The sequence below is a fragment of the Notechis scutatus genome, chromosome 13 (genome assembly GCF_049901735.1).
Source record: "Notechis scutatus isolate UNSWTSFEM ecotype Mainland chromosome 13, rNotScu1.2, whole genome shotgun sequence".
Classification (NCBI taxonomy): domain Eukaryota; kingdom Metazoa; phylum Chordata; class Lepidosauria; order Squamata; family Elapidae; genus Notechis; species Notechis scutatus.
In genome coordinates, this window is record NC_142021.1 from 6,238,331 (window position 1) to 6,253,172 (window position 14,842).

The window sequence follows — 14,842 nt, forward strand, 5'->3', positions numbered from 1 at the left end:
CCCCGCCAGCATTCAAGGCTTGGCAAGCACCAAGTTCAAGCTTTAACTGTGGTTTGATCCTGATTCACGGCTTTCCCAGCAATTGAAATTCAGAGATATCTGGCTTTCAATCAGAGCAGCTCTTCAAAAGATACTCCAAGAGTGGATCGATAGGAAGTTTACCCTCATTCTCTTCCTTTTTTCTATTTTCAGGAGCCAACTCACAGTACACCTTGACTCAACCTCCAGCACAATCGTTTCCACTGGGACAACCGGCAAAGATCCCATGTACCATGAGCCGAGACAGCCAAGTGGGCAGCTATAACATAAATTGGTACCAACAGAAGACTGGAGAGAGACCCAAATACCTTCTCTATGATACTGGCAGCAACGGCCGGTTCACGGGGTCCAAGGACACCTCTGCCAATGCAGCCTATTTAACCATTACAAACCTCCAGGCTGAGGATGAGGCTGATTATTATTGTGCTGGTGCTTATGGCAGTGGCAGCAACTGGAGGTATCCACAGTGATACACTCCCTTGCAGAAGTGAGACAAAAACCTCCCCTTGTGCTTACTTGCAAACACTTCCTTCTTCCCCTGAAGAGGTTTGACCATGTGGAGGAGCTCTCTCTACATGGTTAAAATATGTTAAGAAGAGAGACAACCTCAGATTAAAACTGATTTCCTGAATTTAACACTGGTTGACATGATTGTCGATATACAGAGCCACGCAAAGTGCTGAATTTGTGCAACACTGATCTCAGTTTGGAAAGTGATTTTCCAGAAAATCCTCAATCCTCAAATCTGTTTCCTCATCTGGGCAAACTCAAAAGGCTGACAATACATAAACTAAATAAATTATATACTTTTTATTGGAAAGGAGGTTTGATTTCTTCACAGAAGAATGACTAATCAAATTAGAGGAATGCCCTTAAACCACCAAAAATACCTCCAGTTTAGAACCTAGATCCGATGTAGACATCATGTTCAACTTGGAGTTTTAAATACCAGTTGGTACCAAACCCTAAATGTGGGCTTGTTTCCTTGTTTGGTTACCTTTATGGTTTATATTTCAATTTCATGAGATGCTTGATCTGCGGACAAGACCACTGAGCACCTTTTCTGACCCACCATTCAAAAGCAGAAATAGAGGCAAATTTGGCATTAAGAAATAGCACCCAAGATTCAAGGGTACTTAGCAAGGTACAAATACAGTTGTGTACGTGCAAGTTGTCTATTGCAAAACTTGGCAGGTTTTCTTGTTTAACTGGGGATGTCAACAATTGCATATGCATCAATTGTTAAAAACTCGACCCCAAATTACTGGGGATTTATTCCTGGAGGGATAAGAATTGCAACCATTATCAGTGCTAGAACAAAGCTTATGTCTGACTTTTGCAGATGAGTTGTTCAAGTAATAGGATTGGTCCAAAGGCGGTTTGTTGACATCAATGGATCTTGAGAAAGGTCTTCTCCTCAACTTGTCTATGAGACCTTTGGGGACCTCGGACCGACAGTCTGAAACCAGCTCCTGCCACAAGGCCACCCACAGGTACCTCTAGGACCAAAGAGAGACAAACCAAACAAGAGGTTAAAAAGAAACGGGAAGATCATGTCTTTCTTTCAAGTGATATCCTTTTTATACAAAAACTGCTAACAAGATGCAAGCTGAATTTGCATAAAGGGGGAGGACTCAGATTTTGGGGGTTTTAAGGGACTATAGCAGTCTTTCAATTGGAGTTTCCCCAAAAGCTCAGTTCTGCATCATGGCCTGGTCTCTGTTCTTGGCCTTCTTCTTCTTGTGGTGCACAGGTAATTTAGGAAGAATCCCTAGCTCTGAATTTATCTCTGCCAGCATTCAAGGCTTGGCAAGCACCAAGTTCAAGATATAACAGTGGTTTGATCCTGATAGCAAAGCCACCTTCTTGCATGCCTTCCAACCCAGTGGAAATTCATTGATGTCTGGATTTCCATCAGAGCAGCTCTCAAAAAGACACACCAAGAGGGTATCTATAGGATGTCTCTCTTCATTCTCTTCCTTTTTTATTTTCAGGAGCCAATTCACAGTACACCTTGACTCAACCTGCAGCACAATCGTTTCCACTGGGAAAACCAGCAAAGATCTCATGTACCATGAGCCGAGACAGCCAAGTGGGCAGCTATTACATGTCTTGGTACCAACAGAAGACTGGAGAGAGCCCCAAATACCTTCTCTATGATGACAACACAAATGGACGGTTCTCAGGGACCATAGACAGCTCTGCCAATGCAGCCTATTTAACCATTACAAACCTCCAGGCTGAGGATGAGGCTGATTACTATTGTGGTGGTGATTATAGCAGTGGCAGCAGCTATCCACAGTGATACACTCCTTGCAGAAGTGAGACAAAAACCTCCCTTGTGCTCACTTGCAAACACTTCCTTCTTCCCCTGAAAAGATTTGACCATGCGGAGCAGCTCTTGCAACATCATTAAAATATTTTAAGAGGGCAACGTCAAATTAAGGCTGATTTCCTGAACTGGTTGAAAACAATGTGGACATATCAAGCCAGGCAAGGTGCTGAATTTGTGCCAGACGGATCTCAGTTGGGATTTTGTCAAAATCCTAAATTCTGTGGGATTGTCGACTTTTTATTCCACCAATTTCTTTGCTGAAGAGACGATTTACAGACACAACTGATATATATCTTGCACTAAATATGACAAAATGGAATCTTCCATCAAAAATGAGTCATGCAGTCAACTAAGGGTGAACACTAACCTTGTGAGAGGAAACACAGGCAGTAGATTGAGATATAACACAAAGAAACGTTTTTGTATAAAATTCTGAGCTAAATTTTACTTGGGGGCCTCGATCTGCACCTCTGTCCCAAGCGTGAGGCTCTCTATTTCTGCAGAAATAATCAGCTGGAATCAACGTTCTCATCCCAAGTGTGATACACAAAGAATTCCTCAGGATTTCTTCCTGGAGGGTTAAACGGTTACAGGAGGTAACTGGTGCTTTAGAATTATTTTTGCCTAAATTTTGCAAACCAGTTGTTCAAGTAACAAGACTGGGAGAGAGTCTGTTCCCTGATATCAGCAGATATTCAGAAAGGTCCATCATCTATGAGAACAGAAAGAGGCCCACGGGGATCTTAGACCAAACCAGAGACTGTAACATGGTATTTCTAGGTCCCAGGTGAGATGAATGAAACAAGAGGTTAATAACAAGCAGGGACCCATCTCTTTCCTTCCAGTGCAATTATCCCAACCCTTCTTATCCCAACCCAGCTAATGAGATGCAAGCTGAATTTGCATAAAGGGGAGGGCTCAGATTCTTGGGAGTTTAAAAGAAACATGGCCCTCTCCCAATGGGAGTTTCTGAAAAAGCTCAGCTCTCCATCATGGCCTGGTCTCTGCTCTTAGCTTTCTTCTTCTTAGGGTGCACAGGTAATTTAGGAAGAATCCCTACCTCTGGATTTACCACTGCCAGCATTCAAGGCTTGGCAAGCACCAAGTTCAAGCTTTAACTGTGGTTTGATCCTGATATCAAAGCCACTCCATTCACGGCTTTCCCAGCAATTGAAATTCAGAGATATCTGGCTTTCCATTAGAGCAGCTCTTCAAAAGATACTCCAAGAGTGGATCGATAGGAAGTTTACCCTCATTCTCTTCCTTTTTTCTATTTTCAGGAGCCAACTCACAGTACACCTTGACTCAACCTCCAGCACAATCGTTTCCACTGGGACAACCGGCAAAGATCCCATGTACCATGAGCCGAGACAGCCAAGTGGGCAGCTATACCATATTCTGGTACCAACAGAAGACTGGAGAGAGACCCAAATACCTTCTCTATGATACTGGCAGCAACGGCCGGTTCACGGGGTCCAAGGACACCTCTGCCAATGCAGCCTATTTAACCATTACAAACCTCCAGGCTGAGGATGAGGCTGATTACTATTGTGGTGGTGGTTACAGCAGTGCTGGTAACTGGAGGTATCCACAGTGATACACTCCCTTGCAGAAGTGAGACAAAAACCTCCCCTTGTGCTTACTTGCAAACACTTCCTTCTTCCCCTGAAGAGGTTTGACCATGTGGAGGAGCTCTCTCTACATGGTTAAAATATGTTAAGAAGAGAGACAACGTCAGATTAAAACTGATTTCCCAAATTTAACACTGACATGATTGTGGATATACAGAGCCACACAAAGTGCTGAATTTGTGCAACACAGATCTCAGTTGGGAAAGTGATTTTCCAGAAAATCCTCAATCCTCAAATCTGTTTCCTCATCTGGGCAAACTTAAAGGCTGACAATACATAAACTAAATAATTATATACTTTTATTGAAAGGAGGTTTGATTTCTTCACAGAAGAATGACTAATCAACTTATAGGAATGCCGTAAACACCAAAAATACCTCCAGTTTAGAAACCAGATCCGATGTAGACAACATGTTCAACTCAGTTTTAAATACCAGTTGGTACCAAACCCTAAATCTGGGCTTGTTTCCTTGTTTGGTTACCTTTATGGTTTATATTTCAAAGATGCTGATCTGCGGACAAGACCACTGAGCACCTTTCTGACCCACCATTCAAAAGCAGAAATAGAGGCAAAGTGGCATTAAGAAATAGCACCCAAGATTCAAGGATACTTAGCAAGGTGCAAATACAGTTGTGTACGTGCAAGTTGTCTATTGCAAAACTTGGCAGGTTTTCTTGTTTAACTGGGGATGTCAGCAATTGCATTTGCATCAATTGTTAAAAACTCGACCCCAAATTACTGGGGATTTATTCCTGGAGGGATAAGAATTGCTAACCATTATCAGTGCTAGAACAAAGCTTATGTCTGACTTTTGCAGATGAGTTGTTCAAGTAATAGGATTGGTCCAAAGGCTGTTTGTTGACATCAATGAATCTTGAGAAAGGTCTTCTCCTCAACGTGTCTATGAGACCTTTGGGGACCTCGGACCGACAGTCTAAAACCAGCTCCTGCCACAAGGCCACCCACAGGTACCTCTAGGGCCAAAGAGAGACAAACCAAACAAGAGGTTAAAAAGAAACGGGAAGTCATGTCTTTCTTTCAAGTGATATCCTTTTTATACAAAAACTGCTAACAATATGCAAGCTGAATTTGCATAAAGTGGGGAGGACTCAGATTCTTGGGGGTTTTAAGGGACTATACCAGTCTTTCAATTGGAGTTTCCCCCAAAAAGCTCAGTTCTGCATCATGGCCTGGTCTCTGTTCTTGGCCTTCTTCTTCTTATGGTGCACAGGTAATTTAGGAAGAATCCCTAGCTCTGAATTTATCTCTGCCAGCATTCAAGTCTTGGAAAGCACCAAGTTCAAGCTATAACAGTGGTTTGATCCTGATAGCAAAGCCACCTTCTTGCATGCCTTCCAACCCAATGGAAATTCATTGATGTCTGGATTTCCATCAGAGCAGCTCTCCAAAAGACACACCAAGAGGGTATCTATAGGATGTCTCTCTTCATTCTCTTCCTTTTTTATTTTCAGGAGCCAACTCACAGTACACCTTGACTCAACCTGCGGCACAATCGTTTCCACTGGGAAAACCGGCAAAGATCCCATGTACCATGAGCCGAGACAGCCAAGTGGGCAGCTATTACATGTCTTGGTACCAACAGAAGACTGGAGAGAGCCCCAAATACCTTCTCTATGATAACAACAACAGTGGCAGGTTCTCAGGGACCATTGACAGCTCTGCCAATGCAGCCTATTTAACCATTACAAACCTCCAGGCTGAGGATGAGGCTGATTACTATTGTGGTGGTAATTACGGCAGTGGCAGCAACTGGAGGTATCCACAGTGATACACTCCCTTGCAGAAGTGAGACAAAAACCTCCCCTTGTGCTTACTTGCAAACACTTCCTTCTTCCCCTGAAGAGGTTTGACCATGTGGAGGAGCACTCGCTACATCATTAAAATATTGTAAGAGAGACAACGTTAGATTAAGGCTGATTTCCTGAACTTAACACTGGTTGAAAACATTGTGGACATATCAAGCCAGGGAAGGTGCTGAATTTGTGCCGCACAGATCTCAGTTGGGAAAGTGATTTTGCCAAAATCCTAAATTCTGCAGGATTGTGGACGTTTTCTTCTAGGGGGAAAGAGAAAGAGGTTCAGGGGGATCTTAGACCAAACCAGCTACTGTAACATGGTCCCCCTATGTATTTCTAGGTTCCAAGTGAGAGGAATGAAACAAACGTTTAATAACAAGCAGGAAAGCTTCTCTTTCCTTCCAGTGCAATTCTTCTTATCCAAACCCAGCTAATAAGATGCATGCAGAATTTGCATAAAGGGGAGGACTTGGATTCTTGGGGGTTTAAAGGGAACATGGCAGACTCCCAAATTGAGTCTCCCAAAAAGATCAGCTCTCCATCATGGCCTGGTCTCTGCTGTTGGCTTTCTTCTTCTTATGGTGCACAGGTAATTTAGGAAGAATCCTCACCTCTGGATTTATCTCTGCCAGAAGTCATGGTTTGGAAATCATCAGGTTCAAGCTTTAACTGTGGTTTTAACCTGATCTCAAAGCCACTCCATTCAAGTCTTTCCCAGCAATTGAAATTCAGGGATATCTGGATTTCAAGCAGAGCAGCTCTTCAAAGATACTTTAATAGTATATCTATAGGATGTCTCACTTCATTGTCTTCCATTTTTTATTCTCAGGAGCCAACTCACAGTATACCTTGAGTCAGCCTATGGCACAATCGTTTCCATCGGGACAACCGGCGAAGATCCCATGTACCATGAGCCGAGACAGCCAAGTGAGCACCTATGGCATATATTCGTACCAACAGAAGGCTGGAGAGAGCTCCAGATATCTTCTCATTAATACTGACAGTAACGGCTGGTTCACGGGGTCCAAGGATTCCTCTGCCAATGCAGCCTGTTTAACCATTACAAACCTCCAGGCTGAGGATGAAGCTGATTATTAACGTGCTGGTTATTACACCAGGGGCAACAACCGGTGGTATCCACAGTGATAAAGTCACTTGCGAAGTGAGACAAAAACCTCCCTTGGTGCTTAACTTGCAAACACTTCCTTCTTCCCCTTAGTGAATCATCAATGTTGACTGGGAAATACTTACACAGTTCATACTCAAAGAACAGACTCAGTTCTTCTCTCAGCCTTGCTATGCATACGGTCCTGCTTCATTCTGGAACAAACAGAAATAAATTCTCCATTTTCATCACCGTTGCAATAAAAAGCATTGCACACTAATAACGTCTTAGCATTGTTTGTTCCCCTTTGAATTAAAATTTGAAAATTGACATTTCTCATGGGAAGGAAACTAAAAGGAAGCTGTTCTGGGACCTTTTTCATTCCAAGGGCTTCAAGAGAGAAAGAATGCCAAGCCAGGAGTCTCTCTGAGGTGAGGATTAAATTATGGATCCTGACCTCCAACATCTTCCTGTGATTCTCCCCCTCCCTTCACTCTTTCTTGACATGTCAGTCATCTTGAGGAATGTAGGAGGATTTTCCCACAGATGATTTGTTTCCTAATGGCAATTATGTACCATATGCAGGAAAATATTCCTTTCCATGCATCCTGCTTCCCATTTGGACCCATCTCAATGCTCTGAAGTTCTACCTGTCCACAGAATGTTAAGTCAGTCAACACCCTACGTTCCTGTTGCTTCTGCTTCCTCTGCTGGGCCACATATCTGTTGCAAAAGAAGAGAACATGTGCCATTGTTTTTCTCTACATGTCTGCGAGCTGATCAAGTATCTGATTATTGGGCGGGCACAGCGGAGTCTATTCTCCCCATGGGGAAGGACCACACTAACGCCAAAGACACTTTCTTAGATTCTGTTTCATTCAGCGCTTTCTCTGAATAATTCATTGGCTGTCTTAACACAAGAACATTTCACCAAACCTAAGGGCTGCGTGCGCAGAACAAGCTAAGGAAAAGTACCCAAGATTCAATGGTACTTATGAGGGTGCAAATGCATTGGTGAATATCCAAATATCTGTTGCAAAACTTAACAGGATTTGTTGTTTGACTGGGGACGGGAACAATTGCATGTGAATAAATTGTGACAATCCTCTCCACAACTTCCAGGATTTTTTTCCTGGAAGGATAAGAACTGGGAAAACATTATCAGTGCCCTAGGAATGTTTTCCCCTGGCTTTTGCAAATTACGTCCCGTAACGGGATTGATCAAAAGGCTGTTCGTTGACATCGATGAATCTTGAGAAAGGTCTAGTCCTCAACAGATTTATGGGGACCTCGGACTGACCGTCTGAAACCAGATCCTGCCACAAGGCTACCCACAGGTATATCTAGGGCCAAAGAGAGACGAATCAAACAAGAGATTAAAAAGAAGCAGGAAACAACCCGTTTCCTTCAAGTGCAATTCTTCTTTTTTTGATAAAAGTTTTTATTTTTTAAGACAACCATATACATACAAAACATAAAAACGTCAAGCCATCTTCCATTACAGTGTGTCAGTTGGTTACAAATCTTTTGTGCTATCCTTTCATAGTCATTACTCACAGTTTATATAAATTCTCACGTTGTCAATCTAACATATGCTTATATATTTATCAGTGATTAATCATTCATGACTAAACTATTTATTCCATCATTTTATATGAGATATACTAGATTTTATTATGAAATTTATATTGTACTTTCATCCAAAGGTTATATATATCTGTATTATATTTTATATCGATCTATTAAACTTCTATTACAAACTTTCCTAGTCTATTACATTACCATGTCTTTTTATCCAACCATTGATAAAACATATCCCATATCATATAAAATTGTTTATCTTCTTGTTCTCTAATTTCAAATGTCAATTTACTCATTTACACAGGTATATCTAGGGCCAAAGATAATTCTTTATTGAGAATAGAATAGAATGTTTATTGAGAAGAGAAGAGAAGAGTAGAGAAGAGAAGAGAATCTTTATTGAGAATATAATAGAATAGAATCTTTATTGAGAATAGAATAGAATAAAATAGAATAGAATTTTTATTGAGAATAGAATAGAACAGAATAGAATTCTTTATTGAGAATAGAAGAGAATAGAATGTTTATTGAGAATAGAATAGAATAGAACAGAATAGAATGAGAATAGAATAGAATAGAATAGAATAGAATAGAATAGAATAGAATAGAATAGAATAGAATAGAATAGAGATTCTTTCTTGCCCAAGTGTGTTTGGGCACACAAGGAATTTGTCTTGGTGCAAATGCTCTCAGTGTACATAAAAACAAAAGAAATAGAATCATCAGGTACAACACTTAATAACAGTCATAGGGTACAATAAGCAATCAAATCACACTAGGAAACAGTCAATATAAATCGTTAGGATACAAGCAACAAGGTTACAGTCATACAGTCACAAGTGGGGGGGATGGGCAATAAGGACTGGTGAGAAGATTAATAGCAATAGTAATGCAGACTGATACATCCATCGGTACACATGATTGTACATGGCTGAAAAAGCTAGACAGGGTTAGAGCTTGGTCAACTCTTGAATGGGAGCCTACCCAGGACTCCCCTTTCTGAAGCAGAGCAACCCAGGGTCCCTCAGATAGCTGCCGGCAAGGAACTCAAGAAGCATCACCTATCTGAAAGTTGGTGGACTTTCACTCTGATGGGAGATATGGCCCAATGAGAAGTCAGGAAAGGTGGAGGAGGAGCTAGGCATGTAAATGGACTCTGAACCAAGTGGACTTGATCTTAGGAGGTCCCAATAAAGTCCACTTGTTTTAACACAGGGCCTTAATCTCCAGAAACCCTAGAGAGTCTCAACATGTGGGCAGCATCTCTCATTGTCCTTCTGGGGATCTGGTGCACAGGTGAGTAAAGGACCACCCAAAACAAGACCCCTGTCCATATGATCATCCTAAGAACACAAACCTAAAGCTTTATTCTTTCCCCAGGATCCAGTTCCCAGCCTACAGTGGTTCAGGAATCCTCCATGTCACCTTCCCAAGGACAGACGGTCAAACTCTCTTGTTCCCTCAGCAGTGGACAAGTAACAAATTATTACCAATCCTGGTATCAACAGAAAGAAGGAGGTCCTCCCAGATTCCTTTATGGTTACTACAGCAGTGCAAGCTCAGGCTCTGGAGACCTGAGCCGCTTCTCTGCCTCCAAGGAAAGTAACCAAAATAAATGGTATTTGACCATCCAGAACATCCAGGCAGAAGATGAGGCTCATTATTACTGTGCTGTGTGGTATGGTACTAGTAACGTGCTCCACCGTGATACAAACCCAGGAGGAACTGAGACAAAAACCTCCAAGAGAAGAAAGAGCAACAGCCTTCAAGAGTCCCTCTAGTGATCTCCATGCTTCAAGCAACATCCCTTTTCTCTCAAGTTGAGACAGAAGGTTCAAGGAAGCTGGCCTGTTCTGGCCTTCCTGAGATTGCTCTTCCAGGGAAAGGCAAAGGAAGAGCAAGGAGTCACCAAGGATTCACCTGATATCAAGATTATCACGAGGAACACAGGCGGCTTTTCCTCATGTTTCCATGGTTGCATGAGGGCACTTACACCTGCAGGAAAATATTGCTTCCCGTGTTCCGATACAACTCTGTGTCCATGTGATTATATGTTCCAGGTGAAGGCCATAGGTTGATGGACCTTCCTCAAAGAGTTGAACCTAAGGTTCATGAGATTCATCTCTCCTTGCCCCATTTTAACACAGAACATAGAACAATAGAGTTGGAAGGGACCTCAGAGGTCTTCTAGTCCAACCCCCTGCTCAAGCTGTAGACCCTATGCCATTTCAGTGGTGGTCTAGTCTGTTTTTGAAAGCCTCCAGTGATGGAGCACCCACAACCTCTGAAGGCAAGCTTTTCCATTGGTTGATTGCTCTCACCGTCTTCTTAGTTCTAGGTTGCTTCTCTCCTTGGTTAGTTTCCGTCCATTGTTTCTTGTCTTCTCTTTTGCTGATTTGGAAAATAGTTTAACCTCCTCGTCTTTCTAGGATCCTCTCAAATATTGGAACGGTTTCTTCCTTCTGACCTTCCCTGGCTACCCACCTCTTGCAACAGAAGAGAACACCCAGGATCCACATTATGGATCCACTACTAACCAGAGCATACAAAACATTTGCTAGACCAATACTCGAATACAGTTCATCAGTCTGGAACCCTCATTACGTATCTGATATTAGCACAATTGAGAAAGTCCAGAAATATTTCACAAGAAGAGTTCTCCACTCTTCTACTCGTTTGTAGAATACCTCATGCCACCAGACTTGAAATTCTAGAACTAGAAAACCTTGAATTACGCCGTCTTCGGTCTGACTTAAGCATGGTATATAAAATCATACATTGCAATGTCCTACCTGTCAATGAATACTTCAGCTTCAACCATAACAACACAAGAGCACACAATAGATACAAACTCAAAGTAAACCGCACCAAACTTGATTGCAGGAAATACGACTTCAGCAATAGAGTGGTCAATGTCTGGAATACTGTACCCGACTCTGTAGTCTCTTCCCCAAACCCCAAAAACTTTAACCTTAGACTGTCTACTATTGACCTCACCCCTTTCCTAAGAGGTCTGTAGGGGGCGTGCATAAGCGCACCAACGTGCCTACCGTCCCTGTCCTATTGTTTCTCTTATTCTTTTATTTTTCTTATATGTACCCATTTCATGTATTCACAACTATGTATACACTTATACTTATTATCTTGTAAACAATTGGCAAATCAAATAAATAAATAAATAAAATAAATAAATGGTCAGATCTGAACAAGGTCTGCAACCAGACCAGACACCCTGAAGATGATGGGAAGGATGTGTTGGAGGTCCTAGAGGAGAAAGAGAGATGAATGAAAGAAAAGATAAAAAGAGGAACACGAAACCGTGCCTTTCTTGCCATTCTTCTTATCCTAATGAAGTTGAGGAGATGAAAGCTAAATTTGCATCAAGGGGTGCAGCTATATTCCTGTGGGTTTAAAGGCAACATGGCAGTCTGAGTTCCCCAAAAAGCTCCCTTCTTCATCATGGCCTGGTCTATGCTCTTGGCCTTCTCCTTGCCATGGTTCACAGATAATTTAGGAAGAATCTCCACCTCTAAATCTATCTCTTCTAACAGTCAAGTACCAAGCCAACCTGCAAAGAGGATTTCATGCTGATCAGAGGGCCATGTTGGCTTCAGACTGATCAACATCCACAGACAGTACCTGGCTGATGCATGGATGAGTTTCCAATTCCTACTAGTCTCCATTTGAATTTAGGGCAGTTCTTCAAAAGATAGTCCTGTAGTTGGTATCTGCTATTTCTATTTCTATTTCAGAATCTGCCTTTTCTCCTTTCAGGAGGCAATTCACAATATACCTTCACTCAACCTGCTGAACAAACATCTCCCTTGGGACAATCTGCAAAGATCTCATGTACCATGAGCCGAGACAGCCAAGTAGGCAGTCGTGGCATATGTTGGTACCAACAGAGGTCTGGGGAGAGCCCCAAATACCTTCTCTATGACCACAACAACGACGGCCGGTTCACGGGCTCCAAGGACGCATCTGCCAATGCAGCCTATTTAACCGTTACGAACCTCCAGGCTGAGGATGAGGCTGATTACACTTGTGTGTTTTGGTTACAGCATTGTGGGCACCTGGATGTATCCACAGTGATATATGGTCCCTTGCAAAAGTGGACAAAATCTTTGCCCTGAGCTGGTGCGAGAAACGTTTATTTCTCCTCTGAGCTCACTACTCGTGTGGCCTTTATGCACTGACAGTTCGAGAGGTGGCAACATTCCCATGTCGGCCTTGGTGAGCCCAATATTCTGTTTTTGCAATAACAGAGTTGGAAGATACCTTGGAGGTCCCTCCTTTGATGAGAAGTGAAAGGTTTTTGAAGAAAAACTCAAGACATTCCGGCAGCTTTTTGGAAAAAGCACCTTTGGGTTGGTGAGAAAGAGAAAATTAGCAGATCTCCTCCTCTGTGTGACCACCTGGTGGAACTACTCCACTCTTACTCGACCTTAGAGGAAGTGAGACCAGAAGGTCCGATGCAAAAAAGCAACGACGTAGCTGAATTTCTTAATTTTAGTTCTACCAGCTGCAACCCTTTGCTTTAAGGTTGAGGGAAACTTTTCAAGGAACCCGAAGTATGTCAATGAATTCAAACAGAGAGCGACTGTTTTCACAATCCTATGTGATGGCTAAGTCACGAATAAGCCTTCCTGGGTGAGCAGCAGCCTTGGTCATCCTGAAGTCTTCAGGATTAATGAAATAAAACTGTTCTCTTGAGAGCAATCCAAAAGGATCAGCCCATCATCTGGAGCCCAAAATCTAAAACCAGAAAATTGAAATTGAACCCTATTTATTTTCCCAACCCTCCACCTCAGATGAACTGAACAGAATAGAATAGAATAGAATAGAGTTCTTTATTGAGAATAGAATAGAATAGAATAGAATAGAATAGAATAGAATAGAATAGAGTTCTTTATTGAGAATAGAATAGAATAAAATAGAATAGAATTCTTTATTGAGAATACCATAGAATAGAATAGAATATTGAGAATAGAATGTTTATTGAGAATAGAATAGAATAGAAAAGAATAGAATAGAATAGAATAGAATAGAATAGAATAGAATAGAATAGAATAGAATAGAATAGAATTCTTTATTGGCCAAGTGTGATTGGACACACAAGGAATTTGTCTTGGTGCAAATGCTCTCAGTGTACATAAAAGGAAAGATACATTTGTCAAGAGTCAAGAATCATCAGGTACAACACTTAATAACAGTCATAGGGTACAATAAGCAATCAAATCACACTAGGAAACAGTCAATATAAATCGTTAGGATACAAGCAACAAGGTTACAGTCATACACTCACAAGTGGGGGGGATGGGCGATAAGGATTGATGAGAAGATTAATAGCAATAGTAATGCAGACTGATACACCCATCGGTACACATGATTGTACACGGCTGAAAAAGCTAGACAGGGTTAGAGCTTGGTCAACTCTTGAATGGGAGCCTACCCAGGACTCCCCTTTCTGAAGCAGAGCAGCCCAGGGTCCCTCAGATAGCTGCCGGCAAGGAACTCAAGAAGCATCACCTATCTGAAAGTTGGTGGACTTTCACTCTGATGGGAGATATGGCCCAATGAGAAGTCAGGAAAGGTGGAGGAGGAGCTAGGCATGTAAATGGATTCTGAACCAAGTGGACTTGATCTTAGGAGGTCCCAATAAAGTCCACTTGTTTTAACACAGGGCCTTAATCTCCAGAAACCCTAGAGAGTCTCAACATGTGGGCTGCATCTCTCATTGTCCTTCTGGGGATCTGGTGCACAGGTGAGTAAAGGACCACCCAATACAAGACCCCTGTCCACATGATCATCCTAAGAACACAAACCTAAAGCTTTATTCTTTCCCCAGGATCCAGTTCCCAGCCTACAGTGGTTCAGGAATCCTCCATGTCACCTTCCCGAGGACAGACAGTCCAACTCTCTTGTTCCCTCAGCAGTGGACAAGTAAAAAATTATGACCAATCCTGGTATCAACAGAAAGAAGGAGGTCCTCCCAGATTCCTTTATTATTACTACAGCAGTGCAAGCCCAGGCTCTGGAGACCTCAGCCGCTTCTCTGCCTCCAAGGAAAGTAACCAAAATAAATGGTATTTGACCATCCAGAACATCCAGGCAGAAGATGAGGCTGATTATTACTGTGCTCTGTGGTATGGTGCTAGTAACGTGCTCCACAGTGATACAAACCCAGGAGGAACTGAGACAAAAACCTCCAAGAGAAGAAAGAGCAACAGCCTTCAAGAGTTTTTTTTTTCCCCTGCCTGGAACTCACCTGCCACTTGGCCTTGTAAAGTTTCATGCACCGATATTTTGTTTTGTTGTTTAATGATTTTTATTA

General features: G+C 42.1%; 2 protein-coding genes across 21 annotated transcripts in view; both read left to right on the plus strand.

Moving 5' to 3' along the window:
* The window catches only part of LOC113431270 (immunoglobulin lambda-1 light chain-like), a 118,966-nt gene that overhangs the window by 83,297 nt on the left and 20,827 nt on the right, over window positions 1-14,842 (plus strand). For 2 of the 14 annotated variants that reach the window (XM_087942464.1, XM_087942459.1), the window contains exons 1-2: window positions 3,341-3,412; window positions 3,655-3,958. The exons of 5 other annotated variants lie outside the window; for them this stretch is intronic. In XM_087942464.1, the coding sequence (XP_087798590.1) occupies window positions 3,367-3,412; window positions 3,655-3,958 (350 nt within the window). In that variant the 5' untranslated portion in view covers window positions 3,341-3,366. Of the gene's footprint in view, window positions 1-192; window positions 497-3,340; window positions 3,413-3,654; window positions 3,959-5,135; window positions 5,237-5,477; window positions 5,782-14,176; window positions 14,273-14,356; window positions 14,671-14,842 lie in introns of those variants that run through there. 7 more of the 14 variants (XM_087942460.1, XM_087942456.1, XM_087942462.1 and 4 more) reach the window with 5 other exon arrangements.
* The window catches only part of LOC148129608 (immunoglobulin lambda-1 light chain-like), a 74,929-nt gene that overhangs the window by 32,567 nt on the left and 27,520 nt on the right, over window positions 1-14,842 (plus strand). The gene's annotated exons all lie outside the window — the stretch shown is intronic.